The sequence below is a fragment of the Ammospiza nelsoni genome, chromosome 3, assembly GCF_027579445.1.
Source record: "Ammospiza nelsoni isolate bAmmNel1 chromosome 3, bAmmNel1.pri, whole genome shotgun sequence".
In the NCBI taxonomy this organism is placed as follows: Eukaryota; Metazoa; Chordata; class Aves; order Passeriformes; family Passerellidae; genus Ammospiza; species Ammospiza nelsoni.
The window spans coordinates 60,788,632-60,806,547 of NC_080635.1; the positions used below are offsets into that span (position 1 = coordinate 60,788,632).

The 17,916-nt window shown below is 39.9% G+C and overlaps 1 protein-coding gene across 1 annotated transcript in view; it reads left to right on the plus strand.

Annotated features, from left to right (window-relative positions):
- Positions 1-14,902: 14,902 nt before the first annotated feature.
- Positions 14,903-17,916, plus strand: part of ARHGAP18 (Rho GTPase activating protein 18) — a 68,347-nt gene continuing 65,333 nt past the window's right edge. The window contains exon 1 of the mRNA XM_059469092.1: positions 14,903-15,032. Within this exon, the coding sequence (XP_059325075.1) occupies positions 14,953-15,032 (80 nt within the window). The 5' untranslated portion in view covers positions 14,903-14,952. The remainder of the gene's footprint in view (positions 15,033-17,916) is intronic.

Consider the following 17,916-nt stretch of genomic DNA (forward strand, 5'->3'; position numbering starts at 1 on the left):
ATCTTCAAAGAGGTGAGCTCTTGGGAGTATTCTCAAGGGAATTTGTTTTATTTGCTCCATCTACCTTGGTTTAATCTGAAGTAAATAAAGTTTATTTAAAATATGTTCTTAGTTTTCAGTCCTACTGACTCAAACATAACACCAAAATGAAACAATCAGCAGGACAGTCTTTGGGCACCAGTATGAGCTGGATTATGAGCTCTAGAAATGCCTCCAAATGTAATTTTTTGAAGGATGTGGATTGATAATATATACTGACATTTTACAGATTTCAGTGAGAACAGATTTTTTTTAAGGAAGTTTTCTAATCCAGATGTGTTCTAAATATTTTTACTTTTAGCCATAGCAAAATGCATTTGACAGTTTTAATTCATTATCTTAAAATACTACTTAGAAATTCAGAGTGATGCAGATGTCTTTCTCTTTGTCCACTGACATTTTTGATATTTACATTTCCAGTCAGGGCGTAAACACAACAGTTTCGCTGACTAAAGTGCACTGTTAAAATTTAAATGCATGTTTATTTTGTGAATACATAATTCACTGAATTAAGATAACACTGAACATCCACTATGAGCAGGGAACTTGGCTTGCAATTTAGAAAGGGGCCTGTGTTCTGCAGATAAGTACACTGTCAGTGTTAGTCTGTGTTTAAAATGTTTCAGCTACAGGGCTTAGAGTTGAAGAATTGCTTCATTTCTGCAAAGCTGGAGCAGGCTTCACAAGATCCACGATTGGGAATGAGTTCCTGAGAACTGCTTGTGACAACTGCATGTTAAATGTGATCCCGATTTCCTTGAAAGGTGATGGTTTTAAACCTAATCAGGAAGTTGTATCCTCAGAAAGTTCAATAAATTCAATCATAAATTAAATAGGATGTGTTACCTTTAAAAGAAAAAATAAATAATGCAGTATAATAAAGATATTTTTTCTAGTGTCTTATAGTGAATAATAATTTCTATTTTTTGTCATTTGCATGCATTTACATTACTCTCATTGTAGCAAGGAACAAGAATTATTTTAAATTCTGGCCTATTTGAACATAAAAGTAGTTCTACTGGTTTGGACAGAAAGTCCATCTCCCTGGTATCCTACTTGTTTAAAAGACACGCATAAAAGAGTTTTAAGGAAGGGGCAATATTCCCAATGCTCTCACCAGCTTGCAGCCATATGCTGCCAGGCAATTCCTGAGCCAGATGTTCTTTCTGTGTGTTTAGCAATAGTCCCTGGATAAATCTTCCACAAACATGTCTGGTCTTGCCCAGAACTCGTGTAAGCTTTCAGCTTCACCAGCATCCTGCAGCCAGCAATACCACTGTGCAATGACACATGACGTGGAATGCCACCCCCTCCAGTTTGTTTTGAGTCAGTTTCTTCATTGTAATTACTGTCAATTCCCCTTAGTGCTGCTGCTGGGAGAGACAGTGAATGATCCATTGATACAACTCCTTTTTTCTCCCTTGAGGTTTGTGTCTCAGTAATTTAGTTCCCTGTGTTTACCTGTACACCACCTTCTCTGCCCTCTGTAAGTGTTTGGTGGCTTTTAAAAATTGATCCTATAATTACAGTAGCCTGCAGTCAAATCACTAGGATTGCTTGTTTTATGAGCCAGGTATATTCAACTAAGTCCTGAATTAGAAATGGTATTTAATATAGTTTAAATCTGAATATTGTTTAAACATAAACACAGCTTCCATTATATTGTGTTTGGATGTTAGGGAAAATCAACCTCTTAACAGAAAACGTGATCTGACTGTACAATTTAGGCCAATACTTATTTTATTATTAATGCACATTGTTTGCTTCTGTAAGAATACGTTATGCCAGAAGAGTTTGCCATGTTAAAAGTCTTTCTGATATACATCAAGCATAGTATAGTAAATGCTACTGGGAGATTAGTAAATATATTCCCAGTATTCTTCTGTACTTTGCAATATATCTATAATTTAGGAATGGTGCTCAATCATCTATCCCAACACTTCTGCGCTTTCAGACCCTAAATGTGAATAATACAAAATCAAGTACACGTAGTGGGTCCTTGCAAAGCAACTGTGATGAAGCTTTATTTAAAATTTTGTTCATGCTTTTCATTAAAGTACTTATCTGCAGCCAAGAGAATAGGAAATTAGGTTGACTAAAATAGCTACAGTAGTCTACACTGAATAGTTAAAAGTAGGGAATTCTACTGATTAAAACAGGGTACTTGAAACATGGCAACATCCTAAAGTTATAACTATTTCACAGCTTGTTGGCAGCTACAAAATTATGTACCTGCTTCAGGGAGAAAATCAACATTTCAGTTTTGCCCATGTGAATAGTATATTAGGCAGCACTTAAGACATTTTAAACTATTATGGTTATATATTGTAATATATATTTCTTCATAATGTTGCAGCACACATTATACATTGGGCTGAATCCTTGTAAAAATATCTTTCTGTGATTTCTGTAATGAAATGCACTTTGGATAGATAATAACCTGATGCTTCCACAAATAGATAACTCTGAAACTGGGGCTAGGAAAAAGCAAAATATTCAGTTTGAAAACTGCTCCTATGAGCATCTGCTCTTAGAGTAGCAATAATCTTTTATAGCAATTCTGGCTTAATTTTTAGTGATGATCCAAAGCAACTAAAGGGAAAAAAAACAGGCTAAGGAAAAAATTAGAAAAAGAATTATTTTGGTGGGCATGCAGCTTTTTTCCCCTTAACTGTTCATTCATGGCCAGGATCCCCAAAACCATCAGAGAGATGTGGTGTTTGTGCTGTTGCTTTGATAAAACTAAAACTAAGATGTCTACAGACTAATTTTTCTAATTTTTGGAAGTGCTTTTTGGGCTTTTGTACTCTTGAAAACCAGCCTATTTCAGTGAGAAATGTGGATTTTTAGAAATAATAGTTATACTAGGAAAAGCCCTACTGTGGTTACAATAGAAAAGCACTTTACACTACCACAGCCACCTAAATACCTGAACAGGTATTAAAGGTTACAAGTACTCTTATATTGATAAAATTTATCAACACTAGTATGTTTTCTCTGTACCCATTCTGGAAGAGTCTGGCTGGCCAAATTAAAGTGTAGAAGGCCATAGTGATAAAGCTTCCATTCCAAAATTCTCCTAATTCCTTTGGGATGTGCACAAAACTTGGGTGCTGTTGACAAGTGCCCAGCCTGAACTGTAGATATCTTTCTGAACATGAAAGGGAGAGGGAGCTGACACCTGGTCATCCCATCATTTTGGTGGGAGCTGTGCAGGGAATGATTGTACACAAATTCTTGTGGAATTTCACACTGCTGTTTCATTCTCCTGTCTGTTCTGGGATTTTTTACCTGAAAGAAAGAGTGCTCTAATTTTTTGCCATAGTGCTATTTCCTAAAAGACCTCTCTGATACTAAGAATGATGTTGAAAAAAATCAGAAAGCGATCTAAGCAAAAAATGCAAAAAGAAAGCAGAATGAGGGAATAGGAATAGGTTGTCCTATAATTATCCCCCAATGAAAAACAACTCCAACAAGCAAACAAACCACAAGCAAAAAGCAATTTAAATACTTAAAACTGAGAATGTTTTATGAATCCAAAACGCAGACAGCAAACAATTCACTCATGGATCTATTTATTTGTTCCTCAGAAGAGAATTTACAAGCCCAAAGCCAGGCTGGTGGATCATCCAGTTCAGGCAGCACTGGGCCAGGGGCCTGAAGGCTTGGTAGCAGCTACCCTGGTGCCCAGCTCTCCTGCATCACTTCAGAGATGAGTGTAAAGGAGCCCAAGTGCTGCAGCAGGCGCTGAACTCACAGGACAGGAACTAGGGCTGAAATATTAGTCCAGGAAAATCAGAAGAGGCTTAGTCTCTGACTTTGGTGGGGTCATAATTTTGCTTCATGTGCTCTGGCAGCAGAAAAACTTCAGTATTCTACTGCCCTGTCATTTATAACCTCATTTGCCAAGTCTTTTTCAGGCTTTGATGAAGTAAGGCTACCTTCTTCACAAACACTGATGATCTCAGCTATGGAATGATAAATTTCTTGTTCTACAATGCAGGCATTTACCTTATAATTTATCCATTTGACTTTTGTCTATTGACATCAATCCTTATCATCCATTGCCTTAAGAAGATGGCACTCCTATTAGACATCTAGAAAATTTGGAGCACTGGTCATTGTATTCTGCATATATGGGGAATGAAGGAGAAAAAACCATATTTGTATAATAGTTGAAGTTTTCTTGTTTGTGGCCTGTGTGTGGGTTTTGCCATGCTTCTGGTTTGTCCTTCACCTTGCAGCTTGTGAAAAGCAAAACACAAACAGGATTTTCATATGAGTACTACTTGATTGTTCCTAACCTGTTCCTGTTAGCTAAGCTAACAGAAATGTGATTTTATTATATTTATCAATAACACTTATAATTCTGAGAAAATTGTAGAGACTTCTGGAGTGGAGGTACTTATGTATAGCTGAAGCTTTTGTACATCAGCCAGCAGGTGATGAAAAATCCTACAGATTATTATCCTCTTGTACTTCTGTAAGATGTTCCAAAACATAGGTAAAATAATTAGGTTCTAAATCCCCTCAAGAACAGAAGAACTCATGGTATTACATCTTATTTGTAATATTTTCCACCAAATTTTGTTGTTATTCACGCTTACATACAAGGTGAGTCCTCTTCTCAATGAAAATTTGTGAAATACTCAAATTACTCTAAGTGCTCACTTCCTGTATTTCAGTTTTAAAGATGGTAGAAAAGGTGCTTGGAAAAAGTGGTGAAACCAGAAGTTTATGCAGCTGATTTATTATACTGGGAGTGTTAAACTGCATAATTTCTGATAAAGAGATGCTAGCCTGGCTGGAAATTATGTGGTCCTTTAAAAATGTTACTTTTCATTAACACAAAATGCAATCCTCATCTCTTTGCTTCTGCCCGTCTCTCATTCACAGTATATAAAGTAGCACAGCACTGTCTTTAATGGTCAGGAAAGAATAGAAAAGAGATGATGATGATTCTTAGATATTTTAAGTAATTTGTCCCATGATAAGAGATTGATGGGGTCATCTAAATTCTGAGATGGAAATATTACTGACCAGATTATGGTGCCTTCTGCCAATTTGTTTTTATATTTAGTAAAAAATACTCTGCTCAGAGGAGGTAGTTGTCCCGCTCTGCTCTGCACTGGTGAGGCCTCATCTTGAACACTGTGTATAGTTTTGGGCACCACAATATAAAAAAAGATCTTAAGCTATTAGAGAGCATCCAAAGGAGAGCCATGAGGACGGTGAGGGGAAGCTGTATGAGGAAGGCTGAGGTCACTTGGTCCATTCAGCCTGGAGAAAAGGAGACTGAGGGAAGACCTCACTGTAGTCTGCAGCATCTTCATGAGGGGAAGAGGAGGGGCAGGCACTGTGGTGGTCAGTGACAGGACCTGAGAGAATGGCCTGAAGCTGAATCAGCAAAGGGTATGGTTAGGTATCAGGAAAGGTTTTTCACCCAGAATGTGTTTGAGCACTAAACAGGCTCCCCAGGGAAAGGGGGAGATAGTGTATAAGGGACAGTGTGTTGCCTGATTCTGAGAACTGCTTTCTGTCCCTGAGAGAAATGCATTCTTCCACTGATGCAAGTTAGTAGCACTGCTCCCACTGATTTTTCAAGTGCCAAGATGAAATCAAGGGCAGCCAAGAGCTGCAGATGGTCTTTCTCATCAAAGACCCAACACCAATGCAGCTGTACGTTGTTAGTGCTCACTCTGACCCCAGTTCCCTATGGCAGCCATATGGCTTGGAACCATTCCCTGCTGCTCTTCCCTCTTGCAGGACGCACGTGTGTATCCTACTCTGCACACCAGCCCCACTTCCCGGGACAGTTTTGTCTCATCCGCTACTGTTCTGATTTTGCTTGTGACTCTATTAATTTATCCCAGTGAATCTATAATTATCTTTGTTAGATTAAAATTTCAGGAGACTTGGTCATAGATGTCTCCATAATGTTTATGTTTACATATATGTAAATTTGCATTACTTTCCACATATGCATCCTCATTGAAAAGTTAATTCAGCTTCCCTCTTTTTTTTCCTATTTGGACATACGGTGAACAGTATTGTACATAGTGTAAGTTATTAAATAGTAAGATACTACAGTAAATCAAAGTAAATCTAACCACTATAAAATAAATACGTTTTTTTGGGGGTGAATATCTTCCAAGTGAACTGCAAATGTTATGTTTTTCCTGCAGAAACTACACTGTAATATCTTGATGTAGGCAAATGTTCAAGTTTAGCCTTCTGTAATTCCAGCAACTGCTTCCAAAATACACAGCAGTGGTAGAATATTCTTGCCTTTTAATTCTGCAGCTCTGTCTGAACCTTGCTCTAAAAACCTATCACAATTTCTTTGCAATCAAAGATGAGCAAATTAGTGCAAATATATTAAATCTAGTCACTTGTTTCTGTAACAACTGTACCCTTAGAGGACTGAAGCCCTGAAGGCTACAGATTTGACACTTTGTTTAAAATTATTTGTGACTTGCATGTGTGGCTATGCATCAGCCTAGAGATAATAATGAACTTTACAGTTATTGCTTGGTACATGGTTCTACAGGATAGCTGTAATAGTGCTGTGAGTTTTTATTGGTGTATGACTGGTATTTTTTTAGCTTTCTAACTGGCTTTCAGCCAAAAAGAAACAAAACCTCAAATATTAATTTATTGTACAAATTTTTGCACAGGTATTCATGCTAATTTTAATTTTAGTTGTTATTCATCAGAGTTACTTTTGAATACCTATGAAGAGTAAATAAAAAGCATCAGAAGGACTATCATAAAGAATATTTTTTCTCGCAGCTTACATTTGTAAATTTTTTGGCTCAAAATTTGTCCAATCCTTGTTACAATAATGTTTCCAATCCCAAATATCATATACTTACATTCATTTTAAAAAAAATTGCAAGTGCTAAATGTCATTGTCAGAGCTATTTGCATAAAACATGTCAAAAAATTGTTTGTATGAAATGCATGAAACCTCATTAAATAGATAAGACAAGCAAGAATGTGAGAACTTCCATTCCTTCTTTCTGATTTGTCTATGATATTTGCAGACATGGTTTTAAAAGGTATTGTCTCATTAAGATGGTATATCTTGGACTGTAGTCGGGACCTGACATCTGGTTAAAGTATGGTGGCCTTCTTTTGGATTTAGTATTTCTGGTAAATGCTGTTCTGAGTTGATATGAACCATTTTTAAAATCCATATTGAAGTTAGAAGATTTTTTCCATTCAAAATAGCAAAAATAAGACTGACATTTTGAAATATTCTGTATTAAGAATGGCTGGATTTGATTGCAGTGTAAAATGTGAGAGAAAGAAACACTTTTCAAATATTTGTTTGGGATGAAAGAAGATGATGCAAAATGAATATTTTTGTCAGTAAGAAAGAACTAAGAATATTTTGCATTGTGTTAACTTTAAGTTTTACTGGGTATTCTTCAACCCTTAAAGACAAGTGGTTTTCTTTCTCAGAGCCCATGACTCATACAATTGTTCCTTTCTTTGTTCTGAAGCATTTTTCCTCAGTGCATAATGACATTTCTGGATAGCTCTGGCTTGCTCAGCTTAGGATTGTGTCACAATTTTCATGAGCTTTTCTGACTGACTAAACTCTCCTCCTTTGTGGCTGTTCTGTTTTATTTCACCAGATGTTTTAGTGCTACAACTTCAGCTGTGATCAAATCTGCAGGCAACAGCAAAATTAGAAGGGTAAGGAAGAGAAGAGCTCCCAGTCAATGTGCTGACTGACTTAGTTAACACGTGTGGGAGAGAGCATGGTTTCAACTTCCTAGCCAGATTCAGACTGAAGAAAACTATCCCAAACCCTACTGAAGCCTGGGCTAAGATGGGGGGCGGGGATGGTGGCACAGAACCTGAACCCAAGCCATGGACACAGCCTGTCTGGGAAGTAACAAATATATTTATTTCCAAGTACGTTCTGTGCACTTGCTAGCCCCCCTAATCTTTCTTGATGAAACTGTAGCTGATGAGTTCATCAGTTGTTACATCCCAAATACTGGATAGAGGGGTCTATTTCCTGACCTAAAGAACAAAGGGGGGGGGAGAGTGTTAGCTACTGGAGTCTTCATCGCTCCTGCCTCTTCAGAGGGTTTGGTGTTGGATGCAGTGTCCAAGAGAAGAGACAAACCCAGGATTTCTGGCCTTCATGACAGCAGCCTCTCAACAAGAGAGTAAATGCCCCCTTCCATTCAGAAGCATAGCACATTTCTCTGAGGAGACCTTTCAGAAGGAGCTTCCTCTGTGTGCTTGGATGTGCAAGCCAGTCAGCAGGTCTGCTCCAAGTGTATCAGACAGTGCATGATGTTCAGATCAGTCTCACCAGTGTCAGAAGCCATGTGAAAAGTTGATGCTTTCCACAATACTGTGCCTGTGATACAGTCACAGAAAGTATCTGTGATGTACAAGGTCCCAGTTGCTCTACAGAGTTCAGGGTGCTTCATGCTCAAGAAAGATCAGTTCAAATTGAAACAGATGCAGAGTCAACAAGGACTCAGGAGGATGGAAGATCTCCCTCTGAAAGAAAACCAAAGTGTGTTTAACCAAGAAAAAAATCTTTTTTAAGGGTTATACAGCTGTCTTGTATAAATGTCAAACATGATTGAACAGAAAAATGAGATACCAGTCTCAAAACTTTTTTTTTTAACCCATCTTTATTTCAATTTCATATGCTAGTAGAGTGTATCTACTGCAGTGAATCCATTCAGTGTGCACCACATTTAGGTAGTACTTTGGGAGAATTAAGAAGGGGCAAGGTGATTATATTTGGGAAACACAACCACCATTTCATAATTAGTGATGTATGTGAAGTCATTATTTATAAAATCAAAGTTGTGTCAGAAGTAGTTAAAGAAAAAGAGGTCATTCAGAGTTACCAATGAAAATCTTAGTCTCCAACACTCATGCTGACTTCCCCTTTCCCAAAGTGGCATGAAACATCAGTTATGGCACTTAGTTTTCTCCAAAAGTCCTACACCTCATGTGGAGATTCTATAAAGTGCACTAGATTTATCATCTGTTTTCTATGCCTATGGATGCAAAAATCCATGCCATTTTATCCCTATTAAATCATGCACCAAATGAAAGTAAATCTAGTGATGTAACGGGAAATAATTTTCTGCATTTTTTGGTACCTTTCAATGTAATTGAACATATGGTCAATGCTCCTCATAAATAGCTAGATATTATTAGCCCTCTTATATGGATTCCCTGTTACAGGGAAAGGGAAGCAAGAATTGATATGAGGGCTTGTGCAAGGTCACACTACAAATAGATGTGGATAAATTACTTCTACAGAAACAGATATACCTCTGTGAGTAAAATTCAGCAGCTGTCTGACCATGAGTAAAAACATAAGGCAGATGAGAACCTCAGCCGCTCAATCCCTGCGCTGTGATTTACATAAGGTAAGCAGATGGGCAGCAACGGGCAAGATCTAAATTTCTCCAGAGAAAGCATTCAAGAAAAACCAAACAGGATAAAATAGAATAAATGCACGTGCTCATTAGTCTTCATATGGATAATCTCAAAAGCAGCACTGGTAGTTACTGTTTCACCTTTTGCGAAGTCATGGAATTAAAAATTACCGAGGCAGCCACCAGAGTGCACCAGATACATTTTAGAGCAACTCACAAGAAAAGTGAACAACCTAAGAACTGTTACTCCCTTTTCTTGCAGTCTTCTTTTTTTTTTGTTGTTGTTGTTATGTGAAACGAATCATCAGCTCTTTAAATATGCATGCAGAGGGCAGCGAGGAAGAAGGTGAAGACTCAGAAAGTCAGGAAAGCATCACTGCTTTCTGCGTACACGTGTGACTTCATCCCCACCTTTGCCATTTGGGGATGTGTAAGATGATCTGAAACACCTCCTACAATCAGTACTGTACATTTTGAACTACTGACTGCTCCACGCTGTGTATGCCATATGGTGCACGTTGTAACTGAACATTGCTTCTTCCATATTTTGAAGGGCAACATAAAAGCATTAAAGGTGAAGTTTACCAGACAGTTGTGCACATCTGCATGTGACCTACTCATGTAGTCAGTCTTTCTAGTCAGTGGAAATAAACGGACAATTTTGGCTCAGGATTTGTCTTTATGTGCTAAGGTGGAGGTCTAACATAGGTAAGAGCATTTTACCCTCTAAAAGATAATTTCTTTCACGGACTTCTAATGGAATGTAAAATCAGTTATATAGCTCTAGGCATTAAGAGTTAAGTACCTGTAATCTACATTTTGTATTATTCCTAGCATTGATTATTAACAGCTGCAGAACACTCTTCACACATGTTGTTCTTTAGGTAGTGGAGCAGAGTAATACATGAAATGTGAAACGCAGTAAGGGTTAGATTTCATCTTACAGTACACAAACAATGTTCCATTTAATGTATTTTCTGGCTTCTGGCTGGAACCCTGGAAATATGATTTGGATAATGGAAGTGCTGCCATTTTATTTCAATGTGAATTAGGTGAGTGAGCTGGTGAGACATTTTCTGCTCAGTTTAAAACCCATCTGAGCAAATGCTGGAATAGATAATAGAAGGGAAAGGTTGAAACTCCCCTGCATTAAAAATATGCTTTAAAATCCAATTGTACTTCTACTTTAGCACTACAGTAGTTGTCAAAATGCTCTTGGACATGGGGATTTCTAGATCTCAGCAGGAACAAATCCATCTACTGCCAAGTCAGCCTGTGAATTTAAATTTGTCAGCTGACCTGTTACTATTTCCTCTAGCCAATTCTTCTCAGTGGGTTGCATTTTTATCTGCTGATAATTAACATATCATTAGGAACCGGAATGTGAAAAATCACTTAGCACATTTTTAAAAAGAATAATCATATATTTATACAAAATATGAAAAACAGTGTGATTTATTTTTTATTTGGGAAAATTTTAAAAATGAAAATAAATAGCTTTGCAGTGAAGCATCAAAAGCACATGTTGAACACATGCCTATTCCAACCCTGTAAAGCAGTGATGAAGAATGGCAGTGCTGAGAAGTTCTCTTTTTAGCAGTTGTTTTGCAAAGAGAGCACTAAGCATGAGAACCCTGCATGGTCTGCTTAGCTTTGGTGAGTGAGTATGTTGAGTATAAAGGCAGTGCATGACGTCTTAATCTAAATATTTAAACTCCTTCAAAGAGTCTTGGATTCTGTAGCAAGATAGACTGATTTGTAATGTCCTTTCTCAATGATACCCTCCTTTTAGCACATAAACCTGTAAGCCTCAAATGGTGCATTCTTACCTAGTTGATTATAGGGCTGTAGAACAGTTTGAGTTGGAAGTGACCTTAAAGATGATGTAATTCCAAACCTCCTGCCACCAACAGAGATGCCACTCACTAGATCAAGTCCCTCAGGGCCCCATCCAATCTGACCTTAAACAATTCCAGAGATGGGGCATCTACAAACTCTCTGGGCAACCTATTCACCACTCTCTGAGTAATGATTTTCTTCTTAACATCTAATCTAAACCTGCCTGCTGTCTCTCATTGTCCTTTGTCCTGTCTCTATCTGCCTATATAAAAAGTCCCTCTCCCTGTTTTTAAAAAGCTTCTTTAAGGTACTGAAAGGCCTCAATGAGGTCTCCCCAAAGCTTTCTCTTCTCAATGAACAACCTTACTTTCCAAATAAGTATGCCTGGACCTTATTAAGAACAAAAATATTAATGACCATTAATATATTAAAGAAGTTAATGACTATTTAGTCAGAGTTAAGCAGAAGATATACCAGTGAGAGAGAGTAATGATATTTCTGTCAATTTACAGCAATGATACATCTGTAGGTCAAAATTATCTGTCTGTGTCTAGTGTAACCTAGGAATCATTTAATCAAAGAAAACCTTGCTGGTGGGTTTGATCCTACCAAGTAGAGAAAAAAGTGTCTAGAGTTAGCTCCTAAATTCACTTCTATGTTTGAAGTGCATCATAATAAAGACAGATGTGAGAAGGGAATCAATATCTCTTGGTGGTTTTATCACTAATTTCATCCCTAGTCTCATTTTTTAATAGGACCTTTTTTTCTTTCTAACTCCTTTTCTCATTTTCCTTGTTACATGCTTATAAAAGCCTTTTTAAGCTTTCTTACTTCTTGCTGTCCAGTTGACTGGTACAAACTCATTCTGGGTTTTGCCTCTCTTAAACTCACCCCCACCCCCAAACAAGGTAGGTTCTTCCCCTTCTCCATTTGCAGCAAGATTGTCTCTTGAGCAGCCCCTGGTGACACCATAATGACTACATCTTGTTTCTGCACTCTTCTTTTTCACATCGTGGCTGCAGCTTTGTTGTGAGCTTTAATGATGTGTTTTAAGATGCTTATCAAAGAAAAAGCAGTTTACATTTTTGTTCTTATAGCACATAATAGATATAGTTTGGGCAAAGGGCTTTGGAAAGCACTCATTAGACATGGAATTCTCTAAATATTTTACTTTTATTTCTATTTTATTTTAGTTATATTTTAAAGGAAGTTTTATAGCTAACTGTTTGGCATGCAACCAGTTAGCTGAAGCTTTAGACAAGGCCAGGACCTAAGGACCCTGGTATTTATGTTTGGTTTTTCTGGTTTAGTTTAAAAGGAAAGAAACGGGTCCTTCTGAAAGTAATTTTGCATTCTGCCTATGCTGTTTAACAATTGAGCACGTGTGCATTTAAAGAAAGAGACAAATGCACCAGCAGATAGGAGTGCTAACATACGTTAATAGGATGTTTTCTCACCTCATGCTGATGTATTTCTAACTTGAGCTGTGAAAACAGAAGTCTTGTTTGCATGCTTGTGTGAGAAGTTAGGCTAATTTTTGCCTTTGGGACACAGCATGAGATGCAGAGAGAGTGCAATACCTTTGCAATGGGAGTACAGCAAAATCTTTTCACAGTCCTAAGTTTTGCAGTGGTTTCATGTCCTTGTTTTTGTGTGTAGGTACATGCAGACAATTTGTCTCGGTGCTTTTGGTGCATACTGCTAGTTAAACTGTTGTAACCATGGTATTAAGCTATTGCTGAAGCTGCACTGAAGCTGTGCCTTCTCTTTTACCCATTCCGTTTGCAGAAGGAGAACATCTGTGGAGGTGAGGCAGCCTCTTTCCTATGCATTGTAAATATTAAAAATTTAAGGAATCACATACTTAAAAATTGACCTATTCCTTTTTCTAATTTATATGCAAGTTTATTTGTTGGTACTAATGTCATTGCAATAAATTGGGTTTTTTAGATTACATGTGAAAATTTTGATTAAAAAATAACAATACAAAAGATATTTTAACCAAAACATTTTGGCTAGCTGCCTACACATAAAGCATCCAAGAAACCACAGAAGATGCAGGCTTTATCAAAACCCACCCCCCTTTCAATAGTTCATATGGTTTTAAAACTAAGGCAGCACGTGACCCTCAGGTGTGTGAGAAATTAAAAGGGAACTCTGTAATGGTTGGCCTATTTAATGACATCCAAGTTTTCCTGTGCTTGTAATGTTGGGACTCTTCTCAAAATTTAATGGTGACTTTACCCTTTTTAAAGGAATCGGGGCTTCCTGTTTGGCGCTCTGTAGAAGTCCATCATCAATGGCAAAATTCTGTTTCTCTGACTATTGTCTCTCCAAAGTCACCAGCTGTAAATATCAAGGACTCAAGAGGACAAACTGATCTTGCTCAAACATGACCACTGTTTGCTTCTCTGCTGGGACCAACTTCACAGTGGCCGTAGGACACTTTGTGACACTTTAGGATTTCTGTGCTGCTCCTGCATGGCAGCTCTGCACTGCGGAACAGCTGCACAGAAAACTGCGTGGTCCATCCACAACCTTGCATGCGGCGTTCCAATTTAGGTACAGGGTTAAAAGAGCGAAGGTTCAGAACTTGATGCCCACGCACTTCAGAATACCTCACAGAGCTCAGCACCAAGCTTGGCAGATTTTAACTGCAAGCAAAGCAGTTGCATGATTTGTTTGTTTTGAAAGGAAAAAAAGTAAACACAATGCAAATTACACTCATCTCAAGTGAAGCTGACCCATTCACTTGTAGAACAAACTGATAATAATTCAGACAAATCATGTGCATATGTGAACGAGGGCACAAATTACAAACATAAATAGCGTATGTGCATTTACATGTTGCCATGGAAAAAACCAAACAGGTTTTGGGTGTTGCGTTAGAGGTCTTGCCTACCAATTCAAAACTAATACCAAGGCAGTGAGTCCCATCTCATCAGAGCCTGTGCTGAGGCACAGAAAAGAATTTGCCCACCAAAAAGGCCGACTCAATGCAATTGTGGAGCTAACATTGTCTTATTTAAGGCCTAGAAGGTCTGAGGCAACTCAGTCAGCAGTGTCCTTGCTTGACATTATCCCTTGTTGTGATTTTTATTATGAGAACCTGTTATTTAAAAAAAAACAACCTTTTTTTTTTTGTGTGCGTATGAAAACTTAAAGCAATCACCAGATACTCTTGCGATTCAGTAAAATAGATCATGCACAAAGCAAACGCTGAACACATTCTTTTATTTTTCTTATTGCCGCACACGGCAGCCTCGAGGCGCGGCAGTTCTGCCGTGGCAGCTGACCCAGGCCGAAAGGGCAGCGACTCTTCATTAATTGACGGATGTCTGAGCGACACCTTCACACCATCCCCAGCCTGCCCGGAGCACGCTGGTTCCCCACAGCCCGCGGCGTGAGGGAGCGCACAGAGCCATGAGGCGGCCCCGGTTCCCGGCGGCCGCTCGCTCCCGCCGCCCTCTCCCGCGGGGTTCCCGGGCCGGGAGGAGGCGCACGGCCCCGCCGGGCCGCAGGAAGCGCTGCCGTCACCCGGCCCTGCCCCGCCGCGCTGCCGGCTGGAGGCTGGGCCGCGCCGGGCCGCAGCCGAGCCGCCCCGCTCCGCCTCGGTGTCTGCAGAAGGGATGCGGCGGCGAGCGCCATGAGCTGGCGGTCCGGCTCCCGCGCCGTGGTCCTCACCGCCTACCACCCCAGCAGCGGGGCCGGCGACGCCCCCGGCGGGTGAGTGGAGGCTCGGGCGGGCGGCGAGGAGGGCAGGAGGGCGCTGCCCGCGGCAGGTGCGCTCGGCGGGGGCGGCTCCGGCTGCCGCGCCGCGGAGGAGGAGCGCGGCCGGCTCAGCGCGAACCTGTTGCGCGGGAGAAGGTGTTTTCTCCGGCCCCGGGGATAAAGGGTTTCCCCGGGTCTGCGCTGTCCCGCAGCTCCCAAAGGGTTTTTCCTTTGTTGGTTAGTTGGTTTGGGTTTTTTGTCACCCGTTTCTGTAATAAGCTCCGCGCGTCGAGGAGACCCCAGGAGTTGTGCTGGTGTGCCGAGAGCCGAGTGCAAACAGCGGCCGCCGGCTGTTGTTAAGGCGTTTGTGTCCAAGAAAATCCCGTGGCCGCCCGGCTGCGTGGTCGGTGTTAAACCCGAGCTGTTCTGGCCGGAGCGGTTTAAGGCTCGGAGCGGGGAGCGTTTGGGGCTGTCCCGTGGCCTCGGCGCGCTGGACGTCAGTGGTTTTGGGATCTGGGTGTCCGTGGGACGCTGTGCGTAGATTTTCCTATCATCTACTTGTGGTTTACTACTTTGTGTCTTTGTAACTTGCCTTTTTTTTTTTAATTTAAAAAAATTAATGTGATAAACGGGACGAAGGTGTAGGCAATAATGAGACAAACTTTTAAAAGCATTTGTCATTGAAACTGATAACGGACAAGAAGCCGGTTTCACATACACGAGGGCTGAGGACCTACTAGGAGGTGACTCACAGCACGTGTGATATAGGCAGAAGTCACTGCTGGCTTTTCCATGGCAATGACCAGAGGAACTTCTGTGTAAAGGACTGACTTTTGTCCTTATGGCCCATTCAGTCTTGCCTCTTCTTTGCTGAAATTGTCAACAAAGGTCCCATTGATAAAGATGGGACTTTTAATAATGCTGAGAAGCCAGCTGAAACTGGGAAGGTATTGAAACTGGCATACTGTTTCCATGTGTGCATAGGAAGAGCATGTGTCATCAAAGAGATTCTAGTCTGATTAAAAGAAGGTAGCAGGCAGTACAGTGGGTCACCCTGGAGAAAAGATAAAATGCACTGTGACCTGTCACACCAAGAGTCCACAACAGGAGCAAGGAGTGAACTGAAAAATTCCTCCTACCCATTGTTAGAACCACAAAGTTCTCTTTTGGTTGAGGTACTTCCTTCTCCATGACTAATGTTATTTATCAGCCTCACTTGAAGTCCTGATGTCACCTTAGCTACACCTGTAGGGCGCTGCAGACCTGGCCATTTTCAATGGAATACAAAATAATGAATATTTTTTCAAAAAGTCACAGAATCCAAAAACTTCTCTGTTATTGTTTGTGGTGTTTCTTTGCTTCAGATAACTCCCATCGAACTCCCCATGGATGTGGAGAGATAAGTTAAAAAAATGCTTTCCCTGCTCCTTGGGATCACTTTTGAGTAAAGATCTGTGTATCTGTTATTATTGGTTCCCCTTTTTTTACATGTAGCTTTCTGGACACATGGCTCTAAGCAGCAGACTCTTGTCCCTAGAGGCCTGAGATACATGAGCACAGTCCCTCTCTGTGTGTTAGGAAACCTGTCTCCTGTGCTAATGCCACACCATTAGGAGCAGCAATCTCGTGAGATTCCAGCTCCTCTGCAGCTGCTTCTGCTGATGGCCTCCTGGGTAAGCTGGGACATTGCCAAACGAGTATAGCAATCCTTCACAAATTCTTCTGGTTTGGGATTAAGAGAAGGGGAAATGAATGGGAAAAGTGGTCTCATTTCTGTAATTATAGCAAACAAATGGGCATGTTTCAGCTGTGCAGAGCAGAGGATTCCCACAGTTAGTTTGCCCATGTTCCACCACAGCAGTAGTACAGCTTTCCAGCCCATGTGCATTTGCCACTTAGCTCATTAAACTAAAATCGTGGAATACCTCACTGCCTTTCTGCTGTGCCACTCTAAATTTGAACCTTAGGTCTGTTTCTCCTGTTTTTATTAACCAGAATCTGAACTCCATGCTCCTGGTTGACCCACTCCGTCCTGCTGTGCATCCCCAGCGTCTTCCCACTTCTGAAGCGAGGGAGATTGGGAGTATTTTCATGGGAACAGAGAAAGAGGGGAGTGGCCACTTCTGGTTCTCTTTTGGTCTTTTTAGAAACAAACAAACAAAACTTTCCTGAAATGTTGTAAGGTTTCTGTGGGATTTCTCTCCCATCCACTCCCTCCAGTTATTCTAACTACATTCTTTCTTTGTCAACATTCCCAAGATTTGCAGAGTTGCATGATACTAATAATGCCCAAACCCATATAATTCTGAAATATTTAATGGAAATAAGTTCTTCTATTAGGCTTTTCATAGTGTGCAAGTGGATCAGTTCTGCAGTCCAGATTTTGTATTTTGCTGTTGATGTGAAATTTAGCTTATTTTGCCTTTTAAAAAAATAACAAAATTAGAACAACTTTCAATATCTAGGTTAGCATCTCACTACTAATTTGAAAATTCTATAAATTTTACCAGGGATCAGAATATTAGGAAGCCAATGTAATACGGTACCAGCTGAAATGAAGCAGCCCTTTTGGAAAGAATAATAGAGAAACTATGCTGAATTATTTTTTTCATAGGCATTTAAGACAGTGTGTGTTAGAAATTGCTTTATCTTTGTAGGGAAGCATGACACTGGTTCCTCTTGGAAAAAGCAGTATGTTGGCAGTGTTCCAGACAAAGTGACATCGTAGGAAAGAAAGAGCTATTCTTCCTACTCGTTTTTTTCCTTTGGGCATATGAGAACTCTTGCTTCATAAGACTTAAAATTTTACTGATTTAATAGATTGTTGAGCTACTTGTCTATTCTGGATTTTTTTGGCCCTTTAAAGGCACAATAAGTCTATGAAATACTTTTTTGTAAA